This window comes from Pogona vitticeps, chromosome 2 (genome assembly GCF_051106095.1).
Source record: "Pogona vitticeps strain Pit_001003342236 chromosome 2, PviZW2.1, whole genome shotgun sequence".
NCBI lineage: Eukaryota > Metazoa > Chordata > Lepidosauria > Squamata > Agamidae > Pogona > Pogona vitticeps.
Window position 1 is genome coordinate 181,247,964 of NC_135784.1, and position 27,272 is coordinate 181,275,235.

The 27,272-nt window shown below is 46.1% G+C and overlaps 1 protein-coding gene across 3 annotated transcripts in view; it reads left to right on the forward strand.

Annotated features, from left to right (window-relative positions):
- The window catches only part of PALM3 (paralemmin 3), a 47,263-nt gene extending 20,371 nt beyond the window's left edge, over positions 1-26,892 (forward strand). For all 3 annotated transcript variants that reach the window (XM_078386593.1, XM_020798720.3, XM_078386594.1), the window contains exons 2-8: positions 5,940-5,991; positions 13,983-14,063; positions 14,867-14,991; positions 16,817-16,889; positions 17,761-17,800; positions 19,389-19,496; positions 23,262-26,892. In XM_078386593.1, the coding sequence (XP_078242719.1) occupies positions 5,947-5,991; positions 13,983-14,063; positions 14,867-14,991; positions 16,817-16,889; positions 17,761-17,800; positions 19,389-19,496; positions 23,262-25,540 (2,751 nt within the window). In that variant the 5' untranslated portion in view covers positions 5,940-5,946 and the 3' untranslated portion in view covers positions 25,541-26,892. The remainder of the gene's footprint in view (positions 1-5,939; positions 5,992-13,982; positions 14,064-14,866; positions 14,992-16,816; positions 16,890-17,760; positions 17,801-19,388; positions 19,497-23,261) is intronic.
- Positions 26,893-27,272: the final 380 nt, after the last annotated feature.

Below are 27,272 nucleotides of genomic sequence, written 5' to 3' on the forward strand. Positions count from 1 at the left end.
ACCCTGAACAATCATACTGGGGCTCATACATTAGAGCTCTAGTGGCCCTATGTGGTCTGGCTCCTTCCGATATGATGAAGTAACTTAATAAGCCAGCAGATTCTGGATATTGGCAAATTAAACACTTCCTCTGCTCCTTGGCATATATTCATGGTACTGGAAGGAGCCAGACCAAATAGGGTCACTTGCACTCCAATATGCCATTTGGATGCGAGGATTGCACCGATATTGGGAATTCAAACCAGAAGGAGCCTCGACAGGCAGGAAGGCTTGCTTTTGGTCTGTTTCCAGCAATCACACATGCTGGAAACAGACCACACCAGAATCATCCTACCTATGCCAAAACGTAGAAGCCTCTTGACAGGGGCCCCAAAAAGTGTGGGTAGGACTTCTTCGGGACGGTTTCATTAGCTCCAAAGATGATGTCATGTGATTGCCAGAAAAAAAGAGTGAAACAAACCACTCCTGCAACAGAACAAACAGCAGTGGCCCCCCTGACTGAGCCCAAGGTCATATTTAGACCAGTTCTATTTTTACCTAAGGTGGTCTCAGATTTTCATGACCAGCAGATTATGCTTGCTTCTTTTTTGCCAAATCCAACAACTCTGGAAACCACTCTACACACACTGAATGTCCTTCAGGCACTGGCCTTTTATGCTCACAGAACATATGAATTCTACTTGTCACCTAGGCTGTTTCTGTGGTAAGAGAGAATTCAAAAGGCACTCCAGTTTCCACTTAAAATTTTGCGAAGTAGGTAACAGCGACCATGTATTTTGGTGTATCAGATAGCATGATTGTCTGTCCCTGATGACAATTGTAGCCACTCCACTAGAGCACTTGCTTTCCTCTACTCACTGTCTGTGCTAGAAGTGTTCCTCTACTACAGGATATTTGCAAGGCTGCAACCTGGTTGTATCTACTTACCTTTGTGAGCCATTATAGACCCGATGTTTGGGCTCAAGCTGAGCCTGCCTTTCATCAAGCTGTACTGTTTTCAGTATTCGCATGTCATCCCTTCCTCTGGTAAGTGAGCCACCTAGACACACAGTTTTATACTTATACTTGTATTTCTTCTAGTGGTTATCTATGGAGGCATACAGCCCATCCTCTTCCCTATGGTTTGTTATACTGCTCTTACTTTAATTAGCAGATCATTGGCACTGAAGGGAGACCATTAGGGAACACCTTGGCACATGCAGTGGGGATGGTAGGAGAGGTTGCTGACCTCTAGAAGATTCTGAAGCAAGCTCTGTGCAAACACAAAACGCAAATGTGTGGATTCACAAATGACACTCAGAGAACTAGGGCAACCAACCTGTCCTTGTTTTCAAAATCCACATCCAAGTATTTATTATCCACACCGTCTGAAAAGCTGGATGTCAGTAATTTTTTGTCTCGACCAAGATTGTCCTCTTTTTGCACATAAGAGCAATCTTGGGCAGAAACTACATATAGCAGGGGTGTCCTTGGCCATCAAAGTTGCCAATGCCACCATTGCCGCTGCCACTATGCTCCCAGCCACTGCCATCCACTCACCTGCTAGAGTCTAGACAAAGCTTCTCACCTGGCTGACTGCTGGATAGCAGCAGCAGCTGGGGATCACATTGGCAGCAGTGGTGCTTGGATCTCCCCAGCCAGAAATGATGCCAACCATGCTGCTCTTGCTGCCAATCTGCTCCTGGCCACTGCCATCCAACCAGACAAGCCTGGTGGATGGCATAGAAAGTCCTACAGTAGTTTAAAATGTTGCACATTGGGCACCATTTTAGATCACAGTAACCCTTCTGTCATGTGAACCGACATAAGTTGCTTGGCATTCCACCTGGCTTTTTTTCCCCTGGACATGTAGTTGTGTCTTTGCTATTAAGGAGAGCAAGCAGCATCAATCAGTGATCATACATGCTGGAAAGTTAACTGTTAACTTGTAGATTTGAATATCAGCATGGTTAGCAGAGCACATTTCCCCATTTGTGAAGAAATCACACCTACACTACCTCTTCTGAGAATATAAGAAAGTCAGTGGCCCAAATCCTTCTGTAGTTATGCCTACAGAAGCCAATCAGCATAATTCGTAGCAGCTTCTCACTGGCGACTAATGTCTCTCCTGGGATTTTCAGGTACATGTCAACCCATTGTCTTGTCTGCAAGTATAACTAAGCAACAGGATTTGGGCCAGTATTTATTGAAGAAACACACTGATATAGGAAAGATAATGAGAACCCAAGTTCAAATTAACTAAAGTGGAGATACTGCTCCCTCATCTCTTGAGAACAAAAGCAAGATGTCTTCTCTGTTCTTTCCCAGGGAAAGTTAAGAGAGAGAGAATGTGGGAAGATAGGAAGAGATATCAGCAGCTCTACGTATTGCACTCTGGGTCGAAGGAAGGTCAGCATAGGTCACAGCAAGTAAACGACAATCCAGGAAACCAGAAGAGCGTCTTCTTTCTCTAGCTATCTCTCCCCATGCAAAGACCTGTATTATTTTCAATGTAAGCTGAATTGTTCCTAATACCTGGACTAGGGAGACAATACCAGTAGTAGCCTCCCTTCCCCATGTTAGTAAATGACCAAGCCTTTAATGTTTGACATGTTGGGAGGCTGAAGAGAATCAGCAGCCAGCACCACAAACTTTGTCTTCTCTAGGGCTGCTAAGGAAAAAAAATTGTGGGGATGAGTGTTCCTGTTGTCCTGGAACATCAGGGCCCAACTCACTAGAAGCACCTGAAGTGATGCACCCTGGTCCTTTTGTAGAATGAGGCAAACAACCGCACAAGCAAAACACCACTCAAATTGTAGCAATTAGGGGGGAAAAAGTAGAAGGCCTCAACAGCAAGGTTGAGAAAAGTCTGGATTGGAAAGGAAACAGGATGGGCAGATTCACATTAACTTTTATGTTGTGTGATCATTGAAAAATACTTCCAATTCACCAGTGCCCGTTCTGGAGCAAACTGCAAAGTACAGTATTTTCCAATGTAACCACATGTTCAGAGAGCTGATTTTGGATGTTGTTGTGGCGTTCACCCTCGTACCCCTTGCTTGACCCTCAAGACTCAAGAGCACTTGAAGGCAAACAACCCCCTCTTTTACACTGCTGCCACCAGGTGATCACAAAATCATCATTACTTCAGGAAGATGAAGATTCAGGTCCACACTTCAAAGTCTCTTAAATATAACTTTTGTTTATTGATTACAGAAATTGATAGTGATTCATGAATATCTTCTTTAGGTAACTTTATTATTAGCAACAATCTTCTATTTGATAATACACTCCTAACTCTAATCACTCCTCAGATTTCCCCAAACTCCACACTCTGTCCCCTTCTCCACTCTCCCACTCTACTCATACTCTCTGACTGACTGACTCCTGGCTTCTGACTGACTTTAATATCTCAGGCTCCGCCTCTTATCACATCTCTCTCGGCTCCGCCTCTCAGCAACATGAATATGCATGAACAATTAACATAACAGAACATGAACCATTGACATAATAAAGGGGAATGCTACAGTTGCTACGGTCCTGAAAGGGCAACGAATTGGCCATTCTTTATTTTACTGCTGTTGAGGGATGGAGAAATTGGTGCTTTTCTGTCTTGTACGCTAAAATAAGTGGGATTGCTTTGGGTCCTGTAGCCCTTGACCTTGGCAAGTGGCAGGAAACCTTGCTGCTCTACAGTATTTTAGAGAGCAGAACTTTTAAGTTGGCCTTGGTGGAGAGCTTACCTTTCCATTCCAGTTCCAAGTAAGTGCTGGAAAGCTGCGCTTGTGAAGGGGTTTCGTATGGAAGCAACTTAGTTTGTTGTCAGCCAGCTAGCAAATATATCTGTTTGTCTGAGAACCCACCAGGACCTGTCTCGCATCTCCTCCCCCGCCAATCTAGTGTTAACAACTCTTCTGGCTAGTACAGACATGATGATGCCCCTAGACTACTGACTTTGACATCTTTCCACCAAGTGTACGAGACTGAAATCCTACAAATTAGTCATGACAACTGTTGTGGATGGAGCCTGTTATGCCCTACTTCTCTTCCCTCCCCCCTCACCTGGTTCTTGCTCTTTTTCTTATGCCCCCCTGAATCTTTAGTGTCTATTCAGTTTCAGAATGTCATTAAATTAGCCCAGGTTTTCATAATGTAATTTGATCAGCATAATGTGCCATCAAGTCAATTCTGACTTATGGCAAACCCTTTACAGGGTTTTCCAGGTAGATAGTACCTGTACTCAGAAATGGTTTACAGTTCCTTTCTTCTGGTGTTATCCTGGGACTCTGCAGCTTGCCAAGGCTACACAGGCTGGCTTTACTCACAGGAGAAGCACAGTAGGGAATCGAACTCCCAACCTCTAGCTCCGTAGCCAAATACTTAAATCACTTGAGCTATCCAGCCAGCTTCAGTCATAGTATAACAAACACACACTGAACTTTACTTTACTCCTCTTATTTTACAAGCAGGCACTGTTATAGTACAAGGATGTGCAAGTGCATGGTTTGGGCTGATGTTAAAGACGAGTTGTTATTAAGAGGACTTCTGTAAAGGCAAGCCATACCCACAGAGGTCTGCTCAGCCCAATTGCCTGCTCCCAAAGTAACCAAAATTAAAAGATTTATCAGTTGCAGCAGATGACCAGGTATGAATACAGAATGAACAGTAGTGCAGAATGTACAATCCCTTGCAAACGTTCCCTATGCAACAACTATTGAAATGAACAGGGGGCCATATAAGAGCATGAGAGTTGGAACAGTGGTAGTTATTTTCCAAGTGAATATAATTTTCAAGTGCACTAATAGTTAGAACTAAATAGAGAGACCAGGGGTAAGTCACTTGAGAGATGATTCCACAGTCCGAGTGTTGTCACTGTAACCATCTGTTAGGCATCTGTTACTCTGGGGGAAGGGTCTCAGGCGTAGAGTGAAATTCCCAAGTAAGCATGTTTATATGACTCAGGAAGTAGTTCCCGAGTCTGTTCTCAAGCTGTTTGGTACTTAAAGATCAAAGCTCACAACTTCAGTGAATCCAGAAACTGATTGGCCACTAGCATAGTCAAAGAAGCGTTGGGATAATACAAGTTCTCTACTGGCCACTGTTTAGATAGGTGGTGACTGCTTCCTAGACCAATTGAAACGACAAGATTGTCTTCAAAAGCAGCCCCATATAATAGCAATCCATTCTGGAAGTGGGAGAACATGAGTAACTGGTCTTGCATAGATATAAAAAGGAGCCATATGGTCATTATAAAATCCAAATGCAAGAGTAAGTGTCACCTTTATAGACCACTTAAAAAGTGGTCTATAAAGGTATCACCTGCTCTTGCATTTGTCTTACATAGTTGTATGAGCACTAAGTGCTGTACATGTGGGGGCTTCTGCCCAGCAGCTTTCTGCATGCCGCTGTGGTGGTCCACAAAGGCATGCCTGCAGTGGTACACCGAAGGCTGATCTAGGCTGTATTCTAATCCACTTGCTGGCTATTAACTATGCAGTTTGATTTGCTTTGGCATGTGACTAGTCCCATCATACCTCTTGGAAGTTTTCCATTCTGTTTTTCCTTAAAAATTACAACAACAATTTGAAACCTCAAAGGCACAAGACGTTTCAGTTTCTTGAGGTGAATTGTTTGAATGGTGCTGTTCACAAAGAAAATAAAGTGAAGACAGCCATGGACCAAAGGACGGAGGAAGCCAGGGAAGAAGACCACCTTTCCCCACCATGCCTGGGCATGCTGCTGAATTGCATGAATGCAGTGACCAGATGTCAAGTGTGGGAAGAGGGGAGGGGGGGTCTGTTTGTGTGCAGGGATCAGAGCAAGTAAGAATGTGAGACGAGGGAAGTTGAGGGAGGAGGGAGGGAGGGAGAGAGCAAGGGAGAGGAAAAGGTGAGTACGGGCATCCACTTGGCATCCAGCGTCCTCTGGACCTGTCCCAAGAGGTTCTGTTTATCTTTCAGAGGGAAAATGGCAGAGACCTCCCTGTTTGCACAGCGCCTGCAAGCCATTACGGTAAGTGTTCTCTCCTTTGCTCCCTGTCCCCCCTTGATGGAGAATGGGAGTCAGAGTTCTCAGCCAAGAACCTGCCTCTCTTCCCCGGGAGAGTTCTCTCGTGTTCCAGAGATGTGGGTATAAAGCAGGGTGGAGAGATGGAAGGAAGTGCATAGTTGCCAGATCAGTATTTTCAGCAATAATTTATGTTGCTCACATATATAGTAGCATAACTTGGGTGCTGCAGTACGGTTGTGCATCTCCACACTAGCCATTGCTGAGGGAGAGGGTGATCCAGCATGGGCCTAAACACTCACGTAATACGCCTTATCGTTCTCAGAATGAAATGACATTTTGTAGTGTTCCCCCCCCCAGTATGAAATATTTTGGTGCTTATGCTTTAAAAGTTGTTTTGTGAAAACCCAAATATCAGACTGGGGATTGGCAGTACGATGGGATCAGGAGCGTCTCATTGTTTACTCTGCACCTGCAGCCAAATAGAGTAAGGGACAGTCAATCTTTGAGTAGTTATTGAGGAACAAGAATGTTGGTGGCATGTGACCCTGGTAAGGTGTTGCTGATTGGTTAGCAGGATATGCATGCTTTTTTGGAATTTTTTGCATGAGAGCCTGTCCGCTGACATAAAAACTGAAGCAGCAGGAGCAGTCTTTCTGATCAGTGGGAAACTTGCATTTTAGCAGCACTCTTAACGATAAAAAAATTAATAAATAAAGGAAATTTGCATTGATTGTTGTGGGTTTTTCTGGCTCTTTGGCCATGTTCTGAAGGTTGTTCTTCCTGACATTTTGCCAGTCTCTGTGGCCAGCATCTTCAGAGGACTGGAGTAGGAACTCTGTCCATGCTCTGTTGCTGTTTGTTGGATAGTTGAGTATTTATAGCTGTGGGAACAGCTTTTGTCCTTTTCAGGACATAGGGTGATCAGCGTGTTTTTGTTGTGATAACGGGGAGAGATTATCTGTCACTGTGATTGATGGATGTCGTTAGCTGGTCTTTTTTGTGCAATGATCCCTGGACCCTGTGACTGGGTAGAGTTCATTGACCTTTCACAGGCTGTATTTTTCAGTATTGGGAGCCAGGCCGTGTTTTGTTTCAGGTCTTCTTTTTGTTGAAGTTCTGTTGATGTTTATGGATTTCAATGGCTTCTCTGTGCAGTCTAACATAATGATTGCTGGTGTTGTCCGGTACTTCAGTACTGTATTTTGAAATAGAATTTCATGTCCAGCTTGTTTTAGAGCATGTTCAGCTACTGCTGATTTTTTTCGGTTGTTTTAGTCTGCAGTGTGTCTCATGTTCTTTGATTCTGATGTGAATGCCATTCTATTCTATCCCCACTCCCTCAAAATAGTATTACATGAGCATAACAAGAGCTGATGTTGAGGACAATACAGTCCTCCTTTGAAGAAACTGTTTCTAAGGGAACAGCTTCTAGCCTTAGACTGTACATGGCTTTCCTTTCCACTCTCAGTAAAAACACTGGCATAGTAGGCTCTTCATTTGTCTATGGTATTCAGATATTGAAAGGCAGCATAACTGGAATGGTGGGGAGAAATGTTTCAGACAAGGCCAGCCCTGCCATTAAGCCATGAGAGAAAGCTGCCCAAATTGGCTCAGCCCTGGAGACAGCCAAGTGTGTTGCCACTCCGGGAAGGGCGCACAAAGATGTGGGCTTGAGGATCAGGGAACAGTGCTGTTCTTGCCCCCTCCATCCCATGTAAATGATAGAGAGTGCAAGGAAGCACATTCTGGAAAAAAAGAGATGCAGCGATGATGAGAGAAGTCAGTCCAACCCCATGCCATCCTTGACAAAGCTTGGTGGCGAAGCTGGGAAAAGCAGTGTAATGGGGAGGGGGGTTGGGACAAAGCAGTCGTAGCATCACCAGCTGTGATGACCAGTGGCAGACAGCAGCAAAAGCCAAGACCACTGGCATGCATCATCCACTCCTGCTGCTAAAGGAGCCAGGGCCACATGAATCATCCCCTCCCACTGTTGAAGGAGAAGGAGACAGCTGTGTGTCTCCTGCTGGCAATTTCTTCAGTGCCAGGCTCCCAGGAGGATCCTTGAAGTTCGGAGAGGGGGGACCCGGGGTTTGGCCTCAAAAATTGCACGCCTGAAGAAGTAGCTAGAGGCTACCTCTTTCTCTTTCAGCAGCAGCAAGCAGCATGCCTCTAGCTAGTATAGTCAATGATTAGGATCATGGGTGTTGCAGTTCAACATCTGGACAGCCTCACATTCCTAGACCTGTTCCAATCCCAGACTTGAGATCCCTTTGTTTTTTTTCTTCACTAAAAGCAACAGCAGCTGTGGGGTTGTCAGATCAGGATGATACCATGAAGAAAGTTTCCTTTAAGGCCAACTCAGGATGTGGGGGAGTCTGCTGAAAACGGATCTTTTTTAATGGACTTGATCTTAAAACTGCTATTTATGAACCAGGGGTGTTGGTAAATTGGAGACGACAGTATAGTGGTGAAGAGTTGATATTTATAAGAGTTGTATCTGCCTTTCAGAGGCAGCATTTGAAGAAGACCCACCTCTTAATTCTTACTGCTAAAATTGTGGGTTGTACTTAGATCCTCTAGACTAGAGCAGTGGGTCCCAAGCTTTTTTGAGGTATGGCCAATTTTATAACAGCCGAGTAACCTGCAACTGCCTCCCCCGTGCATAAAAAAGCATTTTTAATGGGGTAAAGTCATCCCTTCTCAGAAACTACAGGATTCTGTCTCTCTCAAAGGGCCTGTTTCTCATACATACACATATATGCTAACTTTAATATCTCGTGGTTGTTGTGGGTTTTTCGGGCTCTTTGGCCGTGTTCTGAAGGTTGTTCAGGACACGGCCAAAGAGCCCGAAAAACCCACAACAACCATTAGACCCCAGCCGTGAAAGCCTTCGTGAATGCATTTAATATCTCACTCTGAAAGATCAAGGAAGAAAATATTTAACAAGGGCTACAACACATATAAGGCAACCTGTGACAATTTGTGACCCCCTTGGGGATCACGACCCCCATGTAGGGAAACACTGTCCTAGAATCTAGTCTAAGAGTGAGCAACTATGGATCCAGGAGTTTTGGGACTCCTGTTCCCATAATTCTTCACCATTGGCAATGCTGGGGAAGCTGATGGGAGCTCCCACCCTTGGTTTAGGCCCCAGTGGGTAGCAAAGAACATCACTGATGGCGTGTTCAGATGGCACTTTATCCCAATCTTTGGACCACATTGGGAATTGGATGGTTTACTTCATTTGACATTCTGATAATACAATACAATACAAATTTATTCTACAGCCAAAGGCCTGAAACTGTAGGCATGTGGCATTCTGATAATTGCAAAACAGCCTGACCCTTATCCATGCCTACCTGCATCTATTTAGCTCTCTGGTGGAGACTACTATTTTTTTAATGTGGGTGGGATCACTCTGTTTTGGTTTGGTTCTGGCATGTATTGAGCCAAAGCAGATCTTCCATAATAGCACTTATTAATAATTTTTAAAAGATTTTTTTAAAAAAATCGTCTTTCTCCCATTGAAGAGGAGGTAGATGGGATTTTAATTTTTTTAATTTTCTTTTGTTTTGGTCCCTTTAAATCCAGTGCTGAATAACTTGAATGGAAAGCCAATTCAGTGCTGGATTTAAAGGAACCAAATGAAAACAATAAATAAATAAATAAATAAATAAATAAATAAATAAATAAATAAATAAGTAAGTAAGTAAGTAAGTAAGTAAGTAAGTAAGTAAGTAAGTAAGTAAGTAAGTAAGTAAGTAAGTAAGTAAGTAAAATAAATAGATAAATAAATAAATAAAATCCCACTCTGACTCATCTTCAGTGGGAGAAAGCCGATTTTTGTCACTTACAAAAAAACAGAAATATTTTTTAAGAAAATTACAGCCTTCCCGTGCTACCCCATTGAGGGGGAGACAGGAGGGGATGTAAAGAGGGATCTTTTTTGTTCTCTCCCCCCCCCCATTCCCTTTAAAGGGAGAAATGTACTCAATAGGATCTCTTGAGGTAGGTGTGGTTCCCTACCCTCTACCACCTGGTCTTTGGGTGTGGATGGAAGGACTGCTCGTAATGGCATATCCTATCTCAGAGCAACCCTGTTCAGCCTGATCCAGCCTGTGGCAAATTGGCTGCATGTGCATGCATAAACGCATGAACAAATGCGCGCGCGCACACACACACACACACACACACACACACACACACACACACAGAGCCTTTGTTACAGATGGAGGGGACATCTCAGAAAAATGATACATGGTCAATTTACCCCTTCCTCCATCATCCCAATATAAATTTTCTTGAGTGTGGATTTTAGTGTACGAAAAGATACATGGAATCCTAAGCATGCAAGCCAAACAGGTGTGAAAATGATGGCTGGCTCAGCCCTGTAAAAGCTAAGGTGTTCCTCTTTTTTTTAATTAAAAAAAACCTTTCAGGCATGAATTCTTTGGATAGTTTGTTGCTTCTGCTCAAGGAAATAATGCTAGTGGACAATCAGGTTTTGATGGACAGATGACTGACTGAAGTAATGTATGCAAAGTATTCCCCCCTCCCATCTCGTAGATTCCAGTCCCCTTGCTGCTGACAGGCAACCCCCACTTGCTATAGGGGACCGTGCTTGTGGCTATTTACAAGCCCAAGTAATAGCCTTGTAGGGAGTGGATTTCTTCCAAGTCTCTAAACAGATGACTAGCTTGGCTGAGAATGACATTCTTGGAATCTTCCTCAGAGTCAGACCTGTGAGAAAAGCTCTGGGGAAGGAACTCCTCCAAAAGACTAGCTTCTGCTCAATTTTGAATAACGTCCCACTTTTGCTTTTTTTTTTCTGGTTTAAAAAAAAAAGACGGATGTAACCAGAAACTCCAGATTTTGTTTGAACCCCACGGTATACACTAGACGTTTAAAATGGCAAATATGAAGATGAGAACCATAGGGGCAATGCTTTTCCTTTCCCGTTATGTGGCCTTTTTCATGGGGGGGGAAGGAACGGGACTCGATCCGGGCAGTCTGCCCTAATTACAAACCTTGAAAATGCCATCATCTTGGGTTTGGGTGAAATACAGGCTGTTCCCCCCCCCCCCCGTTCCTGGGGAAGCACTGAGCAGTTAGGATGGGGGTGAGGGTAACCTGATCTCCTTTCCCTTTGCTCATCCTGTCTTGAAACAAATGAATTATTCACCAGGCCAGCAATCACTCCAACTGGAGCCAAAGAGAGAGAGAGAGAGAGAGAGAGAGAGATCCGGAGCCCTGCCCAGAGATGGGAGGAGTGGCGATGGAGATGGGGTTTGTGTAGGGCTGCCCTTGTGTGTGCACTCACACGCACACATCCAGATGGGGAGATGTTGTCATGATTAGCACGAGTCAGAAAGAGGAGTAAACATTTCTTGTTGTGAGCCATGCTTTGGCAGATGTTTCTATGCAGGGAGAGCATTGGGGGGGGGCGTGGAGATGAGAGATGGAGATGCTGAATATCAACAGAAATGCAGAAAGAGCCTGGAGTACGTGAACCGCAGCAGACACAGCTACGGCCATATGTCTGTCGCTGGGTGACAGAGCACATGCACAGACTTTGTAAACAGCAAGTGCACTTTTGTGAGCAGGAGGAGGTGCAGCCTCCACACCCAAACACTGTATCAGAGATCATGCTGTTATACTCAGAAACTTATTAATCCAAAGTAAACACCACTCCTTATTTTCAGATGCTCAGTCACTAGTGCAGATTAGAACCCCCATTTCACCCATCCCCCATGTGTAAAAAAAAACATGGCCAACTCAAGGTCAGCTAAACAAATGCCTTTCTATGCATGCATACTGACATGAGTCACAACTCCCTGGAGACGTTGCCTGCTAAAACCCTAATTTTAAATTGAGGTCTCCAAGCAATTCCTGTTCCTTATTAGGAGGGTTAATGAAAGGAGTATCCTGAACAACCTTCTTCAAAGAGAACAAGAATTTCACAAGAACATAAGCCATTCGTGAAGGCTTTCACGGCCGGGATCTAATGGTTGTTGTGGGTTTTTCGGGCTCTTTGGCCATGTTCTGAAGGTTGTTCTTCCTGACGTTTCGCCAGTCTCTGTGGCCGGCATCTTCAGAGGACTGGAGTAGGAACTCTGTCCATGCTCTGTTGCCCCGAAAAACCCAACCAACATGAAGCTGTTGCTGAAAAGAAAATTTAAGCAGGAAACGGTTCTGGTGGATTGTGCCTTCAGGTTCGGGAGTGGTTTCCCACTGCCGCCTTCTAGGGGTGTTCTGTGACTGTACAACTTGCCCAAACCCACACAGGCTGGTTCTTTTCTTACAAGGCACACTGAGGAGTTGAATTCCCAAACCTCTTACTCCCCAGGCAGGTAGCTACCCATGTCATTGATCTATTCAGCCAGCTTTCCATACTTACAGGAAACCTTATAAAAAGGGTGCATTCTGAGGCAGAAGTGTGAACTACCAAAACAAAACTACCCCCACCCCCCACCCAGGATTCTAGGGAAAGCCACCCGACAGCCATGTTTTCATAGGAATGGAAGATAGGACCAGATTTTCCCTGCACTGCTTTGGGTAACTAGGGTCAGAGTAGGCTGGGAGATTCCAGGGAAGTCATGTTTTGAAGGCTTGCGTTTGCATGGATTAGAGGTGCCAAAAGCTCTACCTCTAGTTTACAAAAGTTGGATTGGTTTTTAGAAGCTTATAGAGAATGCAGCAGTCTGAGGCGCATGGGAATCCCTTGTTGAAATGGCTGTACATTGGTTTCCTCTTTGTTTCAGGCCTGGGTTCCAAGTCCAAGAATCAATGATGGTTTTTAAAATACCGGTACCTAAAAGGGCATTTGCTTATATATGAGCCTGCTCTCCTGTTGAAATCAGTCTGGGTGATGCCTCAGGTGTCCCAAACTGATGACAAAAGACCTGCTTAAAGGAGATGACAGGAGAGGGTATCTTTAGTGCTCCTGAATACTGTTTTGAGGGGAAACAGTCTCATTCCTTCATTTACTTCTTTGCAGCATTAATATTTTTTCTTTATACTATTTATGGAATTTTTGCAGGCTATCAAAGACCATCCTTTTTAGGAAGGCATTTGTTAACTGAATGGACATTTGCTGTTTTAATTTTTAAAAACATTAGTGGCATATTATTTTCTGTTACTTTTTAATGTTTTTTTAAATTCTAGTGTGTGTGGTATTCAGAATTTTTTTTAAAAAAAACCAAAATGTTTCTTTTTTGTTGTTGTTGTTATTAGCCAGTGTTCACAACTAAGGGGAAATGAATGTTTCAGGACGGTGTGGTGCCTCAAGGTGCCACCGTTGTTGTTCCTTTGTAGCAGAAAAGCATGAGCTGAGAGGAGTCAACCCCTGGTCCTCTTACCATCTCTTGTAAAGATCTGGAGCCAAACTGGAACAAAGCAGACCCCAAATTGCGGCTGGTAGGGTTAAGGGGGCAGGACCTTTCTGGCCAGGGCAGCCTTCCCGCCTTCTCCCCACCCCCGCCATTAGCTATCTTTAAAAGTGGGGAGCGTTGGCACAGTTGGGAGACCCTTAAACGGGCGGCAAGGGGGGGGGGTCTGGCCCTGAAGGGTGAGTCTGGATGTGGAGAGAAGGGTGCCAGAATGAGGCAGGGCAGTAGGCGGGAGAAAGAAGTGGGGGGTGCCCGCCGCCGGGAGTGGAACAGGAGGCGAGGCTAAAAAGGTGGGGGGCTCCTCCAAGCTAGGAATGCCGGGCCTCGGGGTGGCTCCTTAAGGCTCAGGCGCCTGGTGGCCCGGCCGATGTGAGTAACCGGGCAGACGAGGACGGACCGAGCCCTGCCTTGTCTGGTTGCTTGCCTGCCTGCCTGCCTGCCAGTCGCCCACGTGGGCTCAGGACCGCCCCGCTCCTCTCGGCGGCGGGCCCTTTGTCCGCGTCTCTCTGCAGGGCGGCTCCTGCCTCGCCTCGCCTCGCCTCGCCTCTCCTCACCTCCCCACCCTCGCCCTCGCCCCGGTCTTCCCTTGCCTTTGCTTTGCTGCAGGAGCGGCGCAGGCTGCGGGAGCGGATCCTGGCCATCCGCCGGGAGCTGGAGGAGGAGAGACTACGAGCCCAGCGCCTCGAGGTAAACCAGCCGGGGAGGGGATACAGCGATGGATGGACCAAGGGCTGTGGAGGTGGGAGGATGCTGCACGGAGCGGGAGGATGAGAAGAAAAACGGTCCCCATGGGTGGGTGGGTGGGTGTGAGAGAGCTCGGTGGGAGATCGGTGGGAGGGACCGCCAGGAGGGATATATCTGGAGGTTATAGTCAGATATCACGCCGGGGGGGGGAAATGAGGGAGAGGGGAGTGTCAGTGCAGTGGATCCTACATGCACAGAGGTACCCCCACACATGTGCAAGGAGGGACGGATTTGTAAGGTTTCTTCTTCAATTGGCAAGAGGCAAGTGAACCAGGAGCCCTTGTGGGCAGAGATTTGTGCACGGAATGATTGAGACTGGGGGGGGGCAAACTTATTACCTGGTCCTTTGTGTGTGAATGCTTAGCTAGTGGAGATGATGGTGTGGGGTGTAAGAAAGAGAGGGAAAGAAAGAAGGAAGCTCTCTGAGCATTACAGATAAAGTATCTGCACTAGTGGGTGTGTTCTACCTCTGCTGGCAAGTCTGAGAGCTTAATGTGAAATGAGTAGGTCTGAATTGGTATATGTGTGGCTCTGGCTGAATAAATACACAATTCTGAACACACCTAGGAGAAACTGTAGGCATGTGGCGTGTGAATGTGTGTGTGTGAGAGAGAGATAGCAAGAGTGAGAGAGAGCCTGGAAGTCTATTGTCTGGTCTTGATGTGTTCTGACAGCCCACGTGTCCACATTGCGTGCCTGTCCACTCCAGGGGAGCTGATAAAGGCATTCTCTGTCTCTCCCCTCAGAGGAAATCCCTGCGTGATCGGTGGCTGATGGAGGGAATGTCTGCACCTACGGATGACAGCAACCACATGTCTTCCGTTTGGGAGGCGAACAGTCGCATCCAAGAGTTAGAACAAGATCTGTCCAGGTGGGTGTGTCCAAGGGGACGGTGGGGGAGCAACTGAGAACAGCGCAAAAGGATTGGGACTTCCCACGGTTTCACCCGGCACAGAGGAAAGACTTAGGTAGAGCACAGCGGCTGTTTCAAGAACTGCATAAGAGCTTATGGCCATCAAAGGAAAGGATTCGCCCACCTGGTTAGCAGCTGTATAGTGATGCTTGAAGGAGACTGCCTTTCAGCGGCAGCCATCTCTGGGCTGAAGCTGTTGAGCAGCAGCCACACTACATTCAACAAAACGATCATCCTGCTTATAACCTTGCCTTCCCTTGCTCCACCTCCCTCAGCTCTCCAAAGGTCTCCTCCTTTTTTTCTCCGTTGCTGTTGCTGTCACCAGGAACTGCCTCTCAGCACAGAAGCCGCCTCATGCCCTGAGCAGGACTCTCTTCTCGCCCTCTGCCCTAGTGCAGCCACTTGTAACTTAAGCTGGTGGGAGTTCTAGCCCCGTTCATCAGACGGGCACCGGTTGGGGAAGGTTGCTCAAGTGTCCTTAAGTTCAAGTGTGTGCAGCTGAGAAGTTGGGAGACAAATGGTTCCTTGTGTTTACCCCTGGGCACATTTCCCCTACTCATTTTGTTTTAGATTGCAAGTGTCTCAGGCCAGGGGCTTGTCCTTGTTATGCTGATGGGAATAAATAGATGAAATGGATAAATAAATGATAACAACAATGTGCTATTCCTGTTGGAGCCATAGATAGAAACCGATGATGGCATTGAGGTCCTCAGGGAATGAAGAGGAGGGCTGTTTAGCTGGCACTTCGCATCTCCCTCCTGCCTCTCTGATTTCTCCTCTCCGGAAGGGAAGTTGTTTTGAGACTAAAAAGAAAGAGCAAGCCAGGCCAGAGATGCCTGAAACCACTGCCTTGGCCTGAGGGAGCCGTGCTTGGGTTGAGGGAGCAATATTGAGCAATGAGTCAGCAGTGCTTCTGGAGGATTCGGTCACCCTCTCCTAACAGTAGCCCACCAGCAGTGCAAAAGTGGAAGCCAAGCTAGAGGGGAGCAGGTAGGGAAGCTTCCAGCAGAGTCCTGTAGTTATGGAGTTCTCTCTCTGCCCCTCTGTTTCTCTCTCCCCCTATCCCACCTCTCCACACTCTGGCCTCATTTATTTATTTCTGGCATCTGTATCCCATTCTTCAGCCCAGTCTTCAGCCAGGAGGTTTGTTAGAGGAGCTTATAAATCAATAAACTGATCCCTGCCCATCAGTTTACGATCTAAAAAGATATGGCAAAAAACAATTCCTGTGCATGGAATACAGTCATAGTGCTCAGCTCCAAAGGCTATTTTAAAGGACCATTGGGAAAATTGCTTTTGATATAGGCAATGGAAAATGGGCATCAAGATTCCCTGTCTTATTTTTTACTTACAAAAAACAGGGGTTTTTTTTTGTGTGTGTATGTGCGTATGCGTGCATCTTTTTAATTTCAAAGTATACATTGAGTTTTTTATTAAAAGGGGCATGGGCCACTGTAAAAGAGAGTTTGGGTGGCATGAGGAATTTTCTTAGAAATAAAAAAGGGGGTGTGGTGTCAGAACATTTGTGAACCATTACATTGAGGCATGTGTTATGGTGGCACAGCGCATGAATCTCCTGTACTGTAAATGGATCCCTAGTTCACAGTTTGGTGCCCCAAAAGATATTGCTCTTGGATTTTGACCACTATATGGTTCATACTTTTGTTCCTCATCACTTTACAGCCTGGTAAAGTCTTGGGACATTGTTCTTAATGTCAATTTCTCTCTTTTATCCTCTCCCTCCCTCCATCCCTCCCTCTTTCCCTCCCTTCCTCCCCTGAAGTCTCCAGTCTCAGATGCAGCAGCTGGACAACCCAGAGCAGAAGTCAAAAGAATCTGCAAATGCTGTGAAGGAGGTGAGGCCGTCTTGACCTGTGGTGGCCCCTGCAACCACAGGATTTCTCAGGAAGTGGAGAATTAGTTTTGTGGCACAAAACGGATTCAGTTGATAGGGAATTAATTGTTTTCCTAGCATTTATAATAGTTAATAGCAATTTAAGCTTTGATAGGAAACATTTTTCTAAACATTTTTCAGAATCCAAATTTGGATCTGGGAGAAAAACAAAAATAAGAAAAAAATGTGGACAGGTTGATCAGCTTTTAAAGAGCTGCTTTCCTCTTTACAAGCATTTGCTTCCAGACCACAAGGAAGGCACGATGGGAGAAAGTACGGTCTTCTAAACTATCTTGTGTGAATCTTGCTCCTATAGTTTCCTTCACCCCAATCTCCATGTTCTTTCTCCTTCCCATTCCTATCAGGTTTTACCATCAGGTTTCAAAAATATTTAAGAGTGTGGATCTCGGATCAGTCCTAAAAGAGCTTGGCATCTGGAATTATTTAACAGAAAAGGTCTTAGGACAACAGGGCTTCGTTTTAATTAAGAGTTCAGAATTGTAGTCTAGGAGTATTGTTTCAAAATGTAATTTGACGTCTTCCAAGTTAATGTGGACAGTATGCAAACCTTATTGGCTTGTTGAGGTTATGCACAGTAGGTGCAACCTTCTCAACTTTGGCTGCAGTTGTAAAGGAAGAGAAGTCCTGCTGCACTAAGTGGGGCTTATCGTGTGTAATTATGGCTAAGAAAAGCTTGGCTGCTACAGGCCTTGTTGCTGATCTGGAAGCAGCCACTTCTTCGATCCCGTCATTCATTCAGGAATTTTTTATGCAGCGTACCTATTAATCTTTATGGATAAGGTTACCATAAAGGTTCTTCCTTTTCTTCCCAGGCTCTTGTGACAATGTCTCCTCCCCCTCCTCCCCCAGAAGGTAAGTTATTCTCTGTGCTTTTTATTGCCATTTAGATCACCTGGGCACACAACCCATTTCTAGAGATTCTTCTTTAAAAGCTCAACTGATACAAATGGCCATCACACATCTGAACAATGTGGTCTTCATTTCTGTGCAGGTCTAGTATATTTCCCTCCTACTTGGGAGAGATGGGGTACATAAGAACATAACATAAGAGCCCTGCTGGATCAGGCCAAGGGCCCACCTAGTCCAGCTCCCTATATCTCACAGTGGCCCCACCAGATGCTTCTGGGAGACAACTAGATACCTGTCTCCTGATACCCCTCCCCTGCGTCTGGCATCTTGAGGTACCTTCCTTTTAAGCCTGGAGATTATACATCCTCGTCATGGCTTGTAACCTGCAATGGACTAGGAATCTGTCCAGTCCCCTTTTATCTAGGCCAAATGCCATAACCAAATCCTGTGGCAAGGAGTTCCACAGACTAACAACCTGTTGGGTAAAGAAATATTTTCTCTGGTCTTTTCTCACTCTCCCAACACTCAATTGGAGTGGATGCCCCCTGGTTCTGGTATTGCGTGAGAGGGAAAAGAGCTTCCCTTTATCCACTTTATCCATTCCCTGCATGATTTTATGCGTCTTAATCACCTCCCCCTGGGCACCTTTTCTCCAGACTAAAGAGCCCCAAACGCTGTAGCCTTTCCTCGTAAGGGAGGTGCCCCAGCCCAGCCATCATTTCAGTCGTGCTCTTCTGCACCTTTTCCAGTTCCACAATGACTTTTTTGAGGTGCAGCGACCAGAACTGTACACAATACTCCAGGTGCGGCCTTACCAGCATTTTGTACAATGGCATTATAATGTTGGCTGTTGCATTTTCAATCCCCTTTTTAATGATACCTAGCATGGCATTGGCCTTCTTCACTGCTGCTGCACACTGGGTCGACACTTTCATCGAGCTGTCCACCAGCACCCCAAGATCTCTTTCCTCATCCATCATGGACAGCTCAGAACCCATCAGCTGATATATATATTGCCCCAATGTGCATTACTTTACATTTTCTTCTATTGAAACGCATTTGCCATTTTGCCACCCAGTCTCCCAGTTTGGAGAGATCCTTCTGGAGCTCTTCACAATCCCTTCTGATCTTTACCACCCGGAAAAGTTTTGTCTGCAAACTTTGCCACCTCACCCCTTACAGTATCTGTGTCTCCGGGTCATTTTTGAACAGGTTGAAAAGCACTAGTCCTAGGACAGATCCGTGGAGCTCACTGCTCTTCACTTCTCTCCATTGTGAGGTGCTATCTTACCTTAAGCTAAGTTCTTCCCGCACTGCTTTTCCCTCTATCTTCACAGTTTCTTATAGTCCCGGTGGGAGAGAGCAATATGCCCAAATAGGTGCCCCCTTCTATAAGTGTACTGTATTCTGCAACTTGCTTACTACTCCAAGCCTGCATCAAAACATTCAGAGGCACCATTACAAAATCCCTTTCTTTGAAAGGACAGGTTCTGAGCTTTGGGAGTCACTTCTTCTGCCTCTAGCCTCTGGAGACCTGGCATGTGAGGATCTAGCAAATCTATCTGAATGTGACCTAATGAATTTCTTACAGGAGGAAGTAGCACTGAACCCAGCCTTGAACTGGCTCCTGTTCCACCCAAGAGGAGTGTGAAGGAAGCGACTGAAGAGAAGCTGCAGAATGGAGAGATGTCAGGAGATGGTGAGTACTCGTAAGTCACAAGATCTGCCACTGAATAAGGGAGCAGGCCAGGTAGTCTGCAGGGGGTGCAAAGTCAGAGTGCCATCAGTGGTGGCTAGGATGTAAGGATCCCATGCAGATCTTTGCTCTTCCCCTCCCAACCCCATGACTTCCAAAAACTGCAGGAACAATGCAGAGCAAGTGTGTGCAGTTATGGGTATGTAGTTGAGTGTGTAGGTGTTCTTAAGCAGCATTGCAATAGAGTAATACTGGATATTCTAGTACAGACTTAAGTGTCTTGGTACAGAAAGCTCTCTTTCTTGGATACAGTATAGAAGGTCTTATGTGACGACTCCTTTGGCGTGGAAGAAGCCAAGATTATTATTATTGTTCTTGTTTGCTGCATTTACACCCCTCTTTTCTTCCCAGGAGATCAAGGTAGCATGGAAAGCTCCTCCCCCCCCCCATGATGTGACCTTCACATCAATCCTCTGTGGTAGGTCAGGTTGATGGAGAATGACTGAGCCCAGGTAGGCCAGTTACTTTCATGGATGGAGTGGAGACTGGAACCCAGATCTCCATTCCCAAATCTTACCCAGCCTAATGGTGATTGTTGCTACAGCGTTCTAGCTCTGGCGCTTTCCTTTCTTTGTCACTATGGCCATGAGAGAGACCTGTGCTGCCCTTGGACACCCTCGCTGGAGCTTTCAGGGGCCAAGAGCTTTTTAAGTCAACAGCTGTCAAGTGACACAAGGTGGACAGCTGGGTTGTAGTTGGGGCCCTATCCTGTCTCTGGGCTGGCTATTCAGGGTGGGCACTTTTCTTCTCAGCTGTATCTGCTTTGGACACGATCTCCAGGTTGCCAGCTCCAAACACCTCAATCCAGGACCACTGGTGGTGACATGGCTCTTCCCAAAGCTTTGTCCAGATTACTTGCAGAAGGCTGTGGGAAGGGCCAAAGCAAAGTAAGACAGGGAGCAGCAGGCAGTCCAAGCAGCTGGGAAGCTTTTGGTCCGCCAGGGGTCCCCTTCTGCTTACTCTAGAAGGGCTGTTCGGAGGCTGAGCTCAGCCTCTGGGGAACCTGTGTGCCTAGACTAGGAAGAGTTGAGGGCCAAGGAGTCCGAAAGGTTCCCATCTCTTTAAGAAGCCTGGCCCCTCCCTTTTCACCTTAGGCTGGCCCTGTCCTTGGGTACAGTGTGGCAAGTTGAGGACCAGCGGCTCTCCCACGTGAGGAAACTGGCAGCGACCCCTGAGGCATTTTTTGTGGGAGGACAGAGCTGGGTGTTCCAGGACATATTTCCTGCACTTTCTAAAATTACCTGCTAACCTCAGATGCATAGAAACTACTATTCCTCTCACAGGTTTGAAATAATAATTAGTTCTCAGCCCCTTTGGCTTCTGCAGGCACCAACGTGTCCTTAGGCTGAAGCAGCAATGTGTTTTGGGCTGCCATGAGATAATGGGACATATCTATTCCACGGGTGAAAATTGGCCATTTACTAATCAGCCCCTCTTCCCAAGGAACCCTGGAAAATTGTGTTCTCTCTGGAGATACTGTGATTTCCAGCACAGTATGTCAAATTTTGAAAAAATATTTTATGTACAAATGGTTAAGATACTGGGGAAACTGAGAGGAGAAGAGAAATAAATTTGAGCCATTTTAAAACAAGGCTTGGAATTGCCAGTTAATTGACAAAACATAAGGTCATTTCATTACCAAAAAACAGTACAAGAAAAACAATTGACAGGTAGAAGAAAAATCCAATAGAAAGAAGAATCCAATAGTCTTTTGGAAAAATATAAATATTTGAACTATGAGAGTGTCATCAATACATTATAGCTAACTATCAGAAATAAAGGTTGCAGTTTCTGAAAGTTAACATTTAGTTGACATTTCGTTATAATAAAATATGTTTTGTAAACAAACTTTGCTAATTTAAGGTAACTGAACAGGATTGAATTAAACTGAGATTTGCATTAAACTAGAACACATAGTAGTTTCCTACAATTAGAAAATCCAAGTAAGCAGAAAGAATTGCTTATAGTTCTAAAGAGGTGTAGAAGTAGTTGGAATTAGACAGTTTAAGGAGCTGGCATGATGCTTCACAAGTTTTGTTAGAAGAGAGAAAACTCTGCTGAAGAGAGTATGACTTTTATTGATGTAATTGTATAATCTGTTTATGCTCTAGATTTATTTTTAATACACTTTGTTAAAGATGTTTAATAGATGTAACTTGGTAGAGAATTTATGATTGAAATATTTTTTTCTAACTTAGAAAATCTTTTCTTTAGCGAATATTTTTCTTCTACCAGTAAAGTTACATTGATCATTTTAATACATTAGTTTTAAGCTTCTAGATATAATATTCAAGTTTGTTAGAATGTATAGGTTTTGTTACATATAGTAATTTATAGCAGAACATTTATATTGTCATATGTCCATTTTAGGTTTTTAGTTTAAGTTTATCAAGTTAAGGATTTTAAGTTATCTAAATTAGTTTTCAGTTTTTAAACATGTACTCAGACAAACATCCATATATTCTCTTAGATATGCTTGTTTATTCTACTCAATAAGATGGGATAAAAACAAGAACCTCTTGGACTTTCAATCTGTTCTGTTTGGGGCTAAAAATAAGTAAAGGATGTTCAGAGAACAATATAAAGAAGTTCAAGGGTACATAACATCAACTCTGGGTCAAACTGAGATTATCTTTTAAATTAAAGGCCAGCTTTGTGGGAAAACAGGCTTTAAGGAGTCTATATATCTGTACGGCTCTTGGGAGAATCAAACACACTAGTGGTCTGACAAGAATAGGCAGCAGTCTCTCCAAGCTATTGCTCCCAGGGCTTTTTTTTTGGGGGGGGGGAGCAGGGATTGGTTAAATCCACACATAATCAATAGGAGTTTGTGGTGTGGAGGACCAGGTGTCTTCTAATGGACTGCTTTCCTGCGAGAGGCCGGTCCAGCCTTGCTTATTTGACGTATTTCAACTTATGTAAACATAAATGTGTCCTGCACTCTGGGAGGATCATCCAGAGTGCAGGACAGGTAATAATGGGCTCAGGCTACAGGAAGCCAGATTCAGTAAATGTGTCTTAACTGTAAGAGCCATATAACAATGGAACCCATTAGCTCAGGAGGTGGTGAGTTCTCCAACGCTGGAGGCATTCAAGAGAAAATTGGAGAACCATCTGTCAGATTTGCTTTGGTTTGGGTTCCTGCACTGAACAGGGGGTTGAACTCAACAGCCTTATAGGCGCCTTCCAACTACAGTGGTGCCCCACTGGATGATTACCCCGCTTGACAACAAATCCGCTTAACGTTGAAGTTTTTGCAATCACTTTTGCTATTGCAAAACGATGTTTAGATGGGGGACTTTCACTTAACGTTGATCGGTTCCCTGTTTCGGGAACCGATTTTTCACCTTACGACGATCAGCAAAGAGGTGATCATCGGGTTTCAAAATGGCCGCCGGCTGTGGAAAATGGCTCCCCGTTGTGTTAGGGACGGATTCCTCGCATTACAGGCACCAGAAAATGGCTGCCGTATGGAGGATCTTCGCTGGACGAGCAGGTATTTCGCCCATTGGAATGCATTGAATGGTTTTCAATGCGTTTCAATGGGGTTTTTTATTTCGCTTGATGACTTTTCGCTCTACAGCGATTTTGCTGGAACGAATTAACGTTGTCAAGCGAGGCACCACTGTATATTATTCTATGATTTTATGCAACTTACTGAAACATGCCCAGAGTCTGATATCATGTTATTTTTTCTCTCTCTTAAAGGTATGTCTGGTGTTCAGACAGCATTACAAAGTCAGAAACCTAATGAACCCAGCCATCATAGGAAGCTGGCTGTGGAGGAGATGGTCATCCGGGACCACTTGGGCCAGGCAGTAGGCAGCATGGATGCCGTTGGTCAGAAGCAGAGTTCCATTGGGAAAGAGGAAGAATTGGAGAACAACTTGCTCTTAGGGAATGGTTGTGAAGAAGGGAATAGATCAGGCCCTTTCTGTGATACCTCAAATGAAGAAAAGCTCTCTAGTGCTGAAGAAGGCCAAGTGGATAGTGGACTTGGTAGTCGCGATGGTCCTGAGGGACAGTCCCCAACTTCATGCAATCAGGAAGGTCCTTCCGAGCCTTTGAAGGACAAGGCCATCTCCCTTGAGTCTTCCAAAGAGCAGGCCGATGAAGAGTTACTCAAAGAGGTAGGACTGGTGGAAGATGGAAAGAAAGGGCTGCCAGAAGAGGGTGCCATGGAGACAGAGCGTGCCCAGGACCTAGCAACTGACCACACCCCTGCAGCAGAATCAGTCGTTTCCGGGCCGCAACATCAACTGAACCTGCAAAGCCTGACAAATTCTCCTGGCACTGAGGCAACAGCACAAGGAGAAGGAGGAAAGGGACCAGAGGATTTGCATGAGCAGCCCAAACCATCATTTCCAGACCAGAACCCACCTGTAGATGAAACCAAGTTCCCGGACTCTCTGGAAGAAATTGAGGTGTCCCTTCAAAATCCGATTATGTTATCTCCATCAGAGCAAATTTCTCACATTCAACAAGACACCAAGGCATCCCTTCCAAACCCGATATCTTCTTTTCAGGAAACAGAGAGTCAACACTTAGAAGCAAAGGCACCCTTGCTAATTAATCAGAATCCACCAACTGTTTTGGATCAGACGATTCCTCCGGGAGAAAGTCAGGGATCTCTTGGAGCTGAGATCTCATCCTTGGTGCAGGAATCCCCTTTAGATCCCAGCCTGCCATCTCTACAGGATCATTTTCCTTCTCAAGAGGAACAGAAGCCATTGCAAGATGTGACTGCTTCTTTGGAAGAAGCGAAGCTGTCTTTAGTGGAACATGACCCTTCGCATGTTGCTGATGAGGATCATCTGGACCAGATCCCAACCTCTCTGCAAGAGCAGAATGCTTCTCTGCAGCCTCAGAGCTCAGCACCTCCTCCAGACCAGCTCGCCTCTCTGCCAGAGAAGACTCCTTCCTCCTTGAAGGAAACAGAGAGATCACTTCAGGGATCGGTAGCTCTACAGGTTCAGGAACCTTCCCTGGTGGAAGCTGCAGGATGTGTTCCAGACGTCACCACCTCTTCTGCACAAGAAGCTGGAAGAGTGTCCCTGGAAGAAATATCAGTAGAATTGCAGGACCAAATGGCCACAGCTCCAGTGACCCAGCACCCTTCTTTGCCAGAGGCTGAAAGCTATCGTCCAGGCCAGCAGCGCCTGTCCTCTGTGGCTGAGGGTGAACATTTACTTCTGGAGGAGACTTCAGCCTCTGTGCAAGATCCAGTCCCAACAGATGTGCAGGATCAGGAACCCACATCCCCTCAGGGGGAAAGCCCTTCTTTGCCCGAGACAGGACGCCTTCCTGCAGAGCAGAGGGAGACATCCCTGTCAAGTTCAACTGCGCCCAGTCTTTGTGAAGCAGACGGGTCACACCCAGGCCAGGCCCCGATACCTCCAGGGGTGGAGATGCCAACCCCTCTTCAGAGCCAGGCTTCTCCTGTCAGGGAAGCCACAGACTCTCCGGATAAGCAGATCCCCCAGTCTGTTGCTGAAGAAAGGCCTACACTGCCAGACCAACACCCATCACCCAACAGAGCCCCAAGCCCAGTGCTGAAAGACACAGCAGCTGTTTCCAATGCTCTCTCTTCTTCCAGCCAGGACCCCTCTGCCCAGCCTCTCCTTGACAAAACTGCCACCACAGAAGACCAGGAGACAGAGGAAGGTGGAAGTGCCAGCCTCACCCCAGCAGCAGTACCAGCAGGGGGGAGCCCGGATCTCCTTGAAAACGTGCCCAGTGAGCAGCAGCCTCTTCTGAATGAGCCCAAGGCTTCAGCAGCCCCTCCAGATGTTTCTGTGGGAGACCAAGAACCCAAGCCAGGGGTCTTAAAGCTGCAGACCGCCCCAGGCCAGGAGGCCCCGACCTATCACACCTCCTCTGCCAACACTGCTTCCTCGCGCCAACTCCGGCCCCATCAAGGGGAAGGCCAAGATCAAGGGCAGAGCAGGCGCAAGCAGAAGTCGTGCCAGTGCTGTTCGGTGATGTGAACCCAGAGCTCTCACTGGAGATGCCCTTCTTTTCAGACACAGGAGTCCCAGCAGCAGGCTCCAAAATTGGTAATGTGCCCTCCTGCTAGTCTTAAGGCGGGGAACAAACAGACAGACAGATAGACCCATGCTCCCTCACATGCACACATACACACAGACTCATGTACACTCAAGCAGATGGACACACATATGACCCAGGTTCTTTTGAACCCTGAAGGATAGAAATGCTGTCTATGGGAAAGAGGGCACAGGAGGATTGGTTAAGTCCCATGCGCAGAATTTGTTTTCAAAATAGACCCACCTCTTTCTGCTGCTAGCCCACCATTTTCCTTTTTGCTTCCTTGGAGGTGATGATGGGAAGGGGAAGAAATACGGTGCCCTTGCCTTAGAGTAGGTCCCAGCATATCTGCATGTGCGTATGTACATGCTTGTGCACTGACACAGGCACACAGACACAGGCACACAGACCAACCTCCCTAGCCAAGAAGCATGGGCTTGCAAGTTCTCTTGGAACACCATCAGACACCAGTGCCTGGAGTTCACCACCCGACCCAAATGCCTTTTCTGTCTCTGTGCTTCTATTCACTTGGGTGTGCATGCCTCCTTCATTGCACATTTAGAACACACAGGTCCCTGTGCTGGTGTTAGGACATGCATGCTCAGATACATATGTACAGTTGCTGATTTGTTCTCATTGGCTTCCAGTGCATCAATTCGCCCTCTAGAAAGCCCACGCATCTGTGCCAGAATGCAAATCCATGCTCCCACATAGTTGTACATAATTCACATAGGTCTGGACACAGAGGCTACACGTATGCATGCAGCACTGCCCGGATGAGCCTGCGTCCCTTGGGTCCACTTGGCATCGCATCAGTTTGGGCACATTCCAAAGGTATAGCGGTAATGCCTTGTCCTTGCTGCCACCTCCAGAACCTGTGTCAAGATGGCCTAAGTGCACACCGTTGATCGGACAGACATTATGACGCACCCCCGGCCATGGAAAAGCCCTGCAGGAGACTTTGGACCAGCCGGCGAATAGGTCAGCCCTCTTTCCTGAATGTGACCTCCCAAGCAAAACAGACTCCTCTTCCTCACCAGGCTACATGGAGACTCCATTTTCTTGACTGTGACTCCCTCCATTCCTGTAGTGACTCTGCAACCAGGGTTCTCTCTGCCAGTGTCCAAAGCCCCTTCCCAATCATCCTCCATCTTCCTCATCCCGTGACTGTCTATTCTATGCACAATAGGTTTCAGTCCTATTGATAGGGCCTGACCAAAGCCAGTAAGAGCCTTTTACATGTCAGTTTCTGGACAGCACAGAGAGATGCTCAATTAAAGACAAGAAATAATTACATGCGGGATTTCAGCCTGTGCTTGTGGGGAGGTAATGGGTCATGTTGCCCTTGAGTGGGAAAGGGAAAGATGCTCTTCGACAGCATCAGCATTTTCTCTTTCACCAGAGCACCCAAGGCCATAGCTGGAGAAGGAGCTTGGTCCAAAACAAGGGGTCGTGGTGGTGGCCTTTGGGCCTCCTGGGCACAGCCTAGAAGTCTTCATTTTCTAGAGCACAGGGCCCTGAACCTCTCAGCCAGCGAGTCCAGTATTCATCCTGGTTGGGAGATCCTAGGAGCTGTCCTCCAGAAAGTAGGCTTTTGTGAAGTTGCGGTCCTGGAGCATGTTCCGTGTTCTGGAAACGAAGGACCAGCTATGAGTCATCTCCAGGTCAACCCTG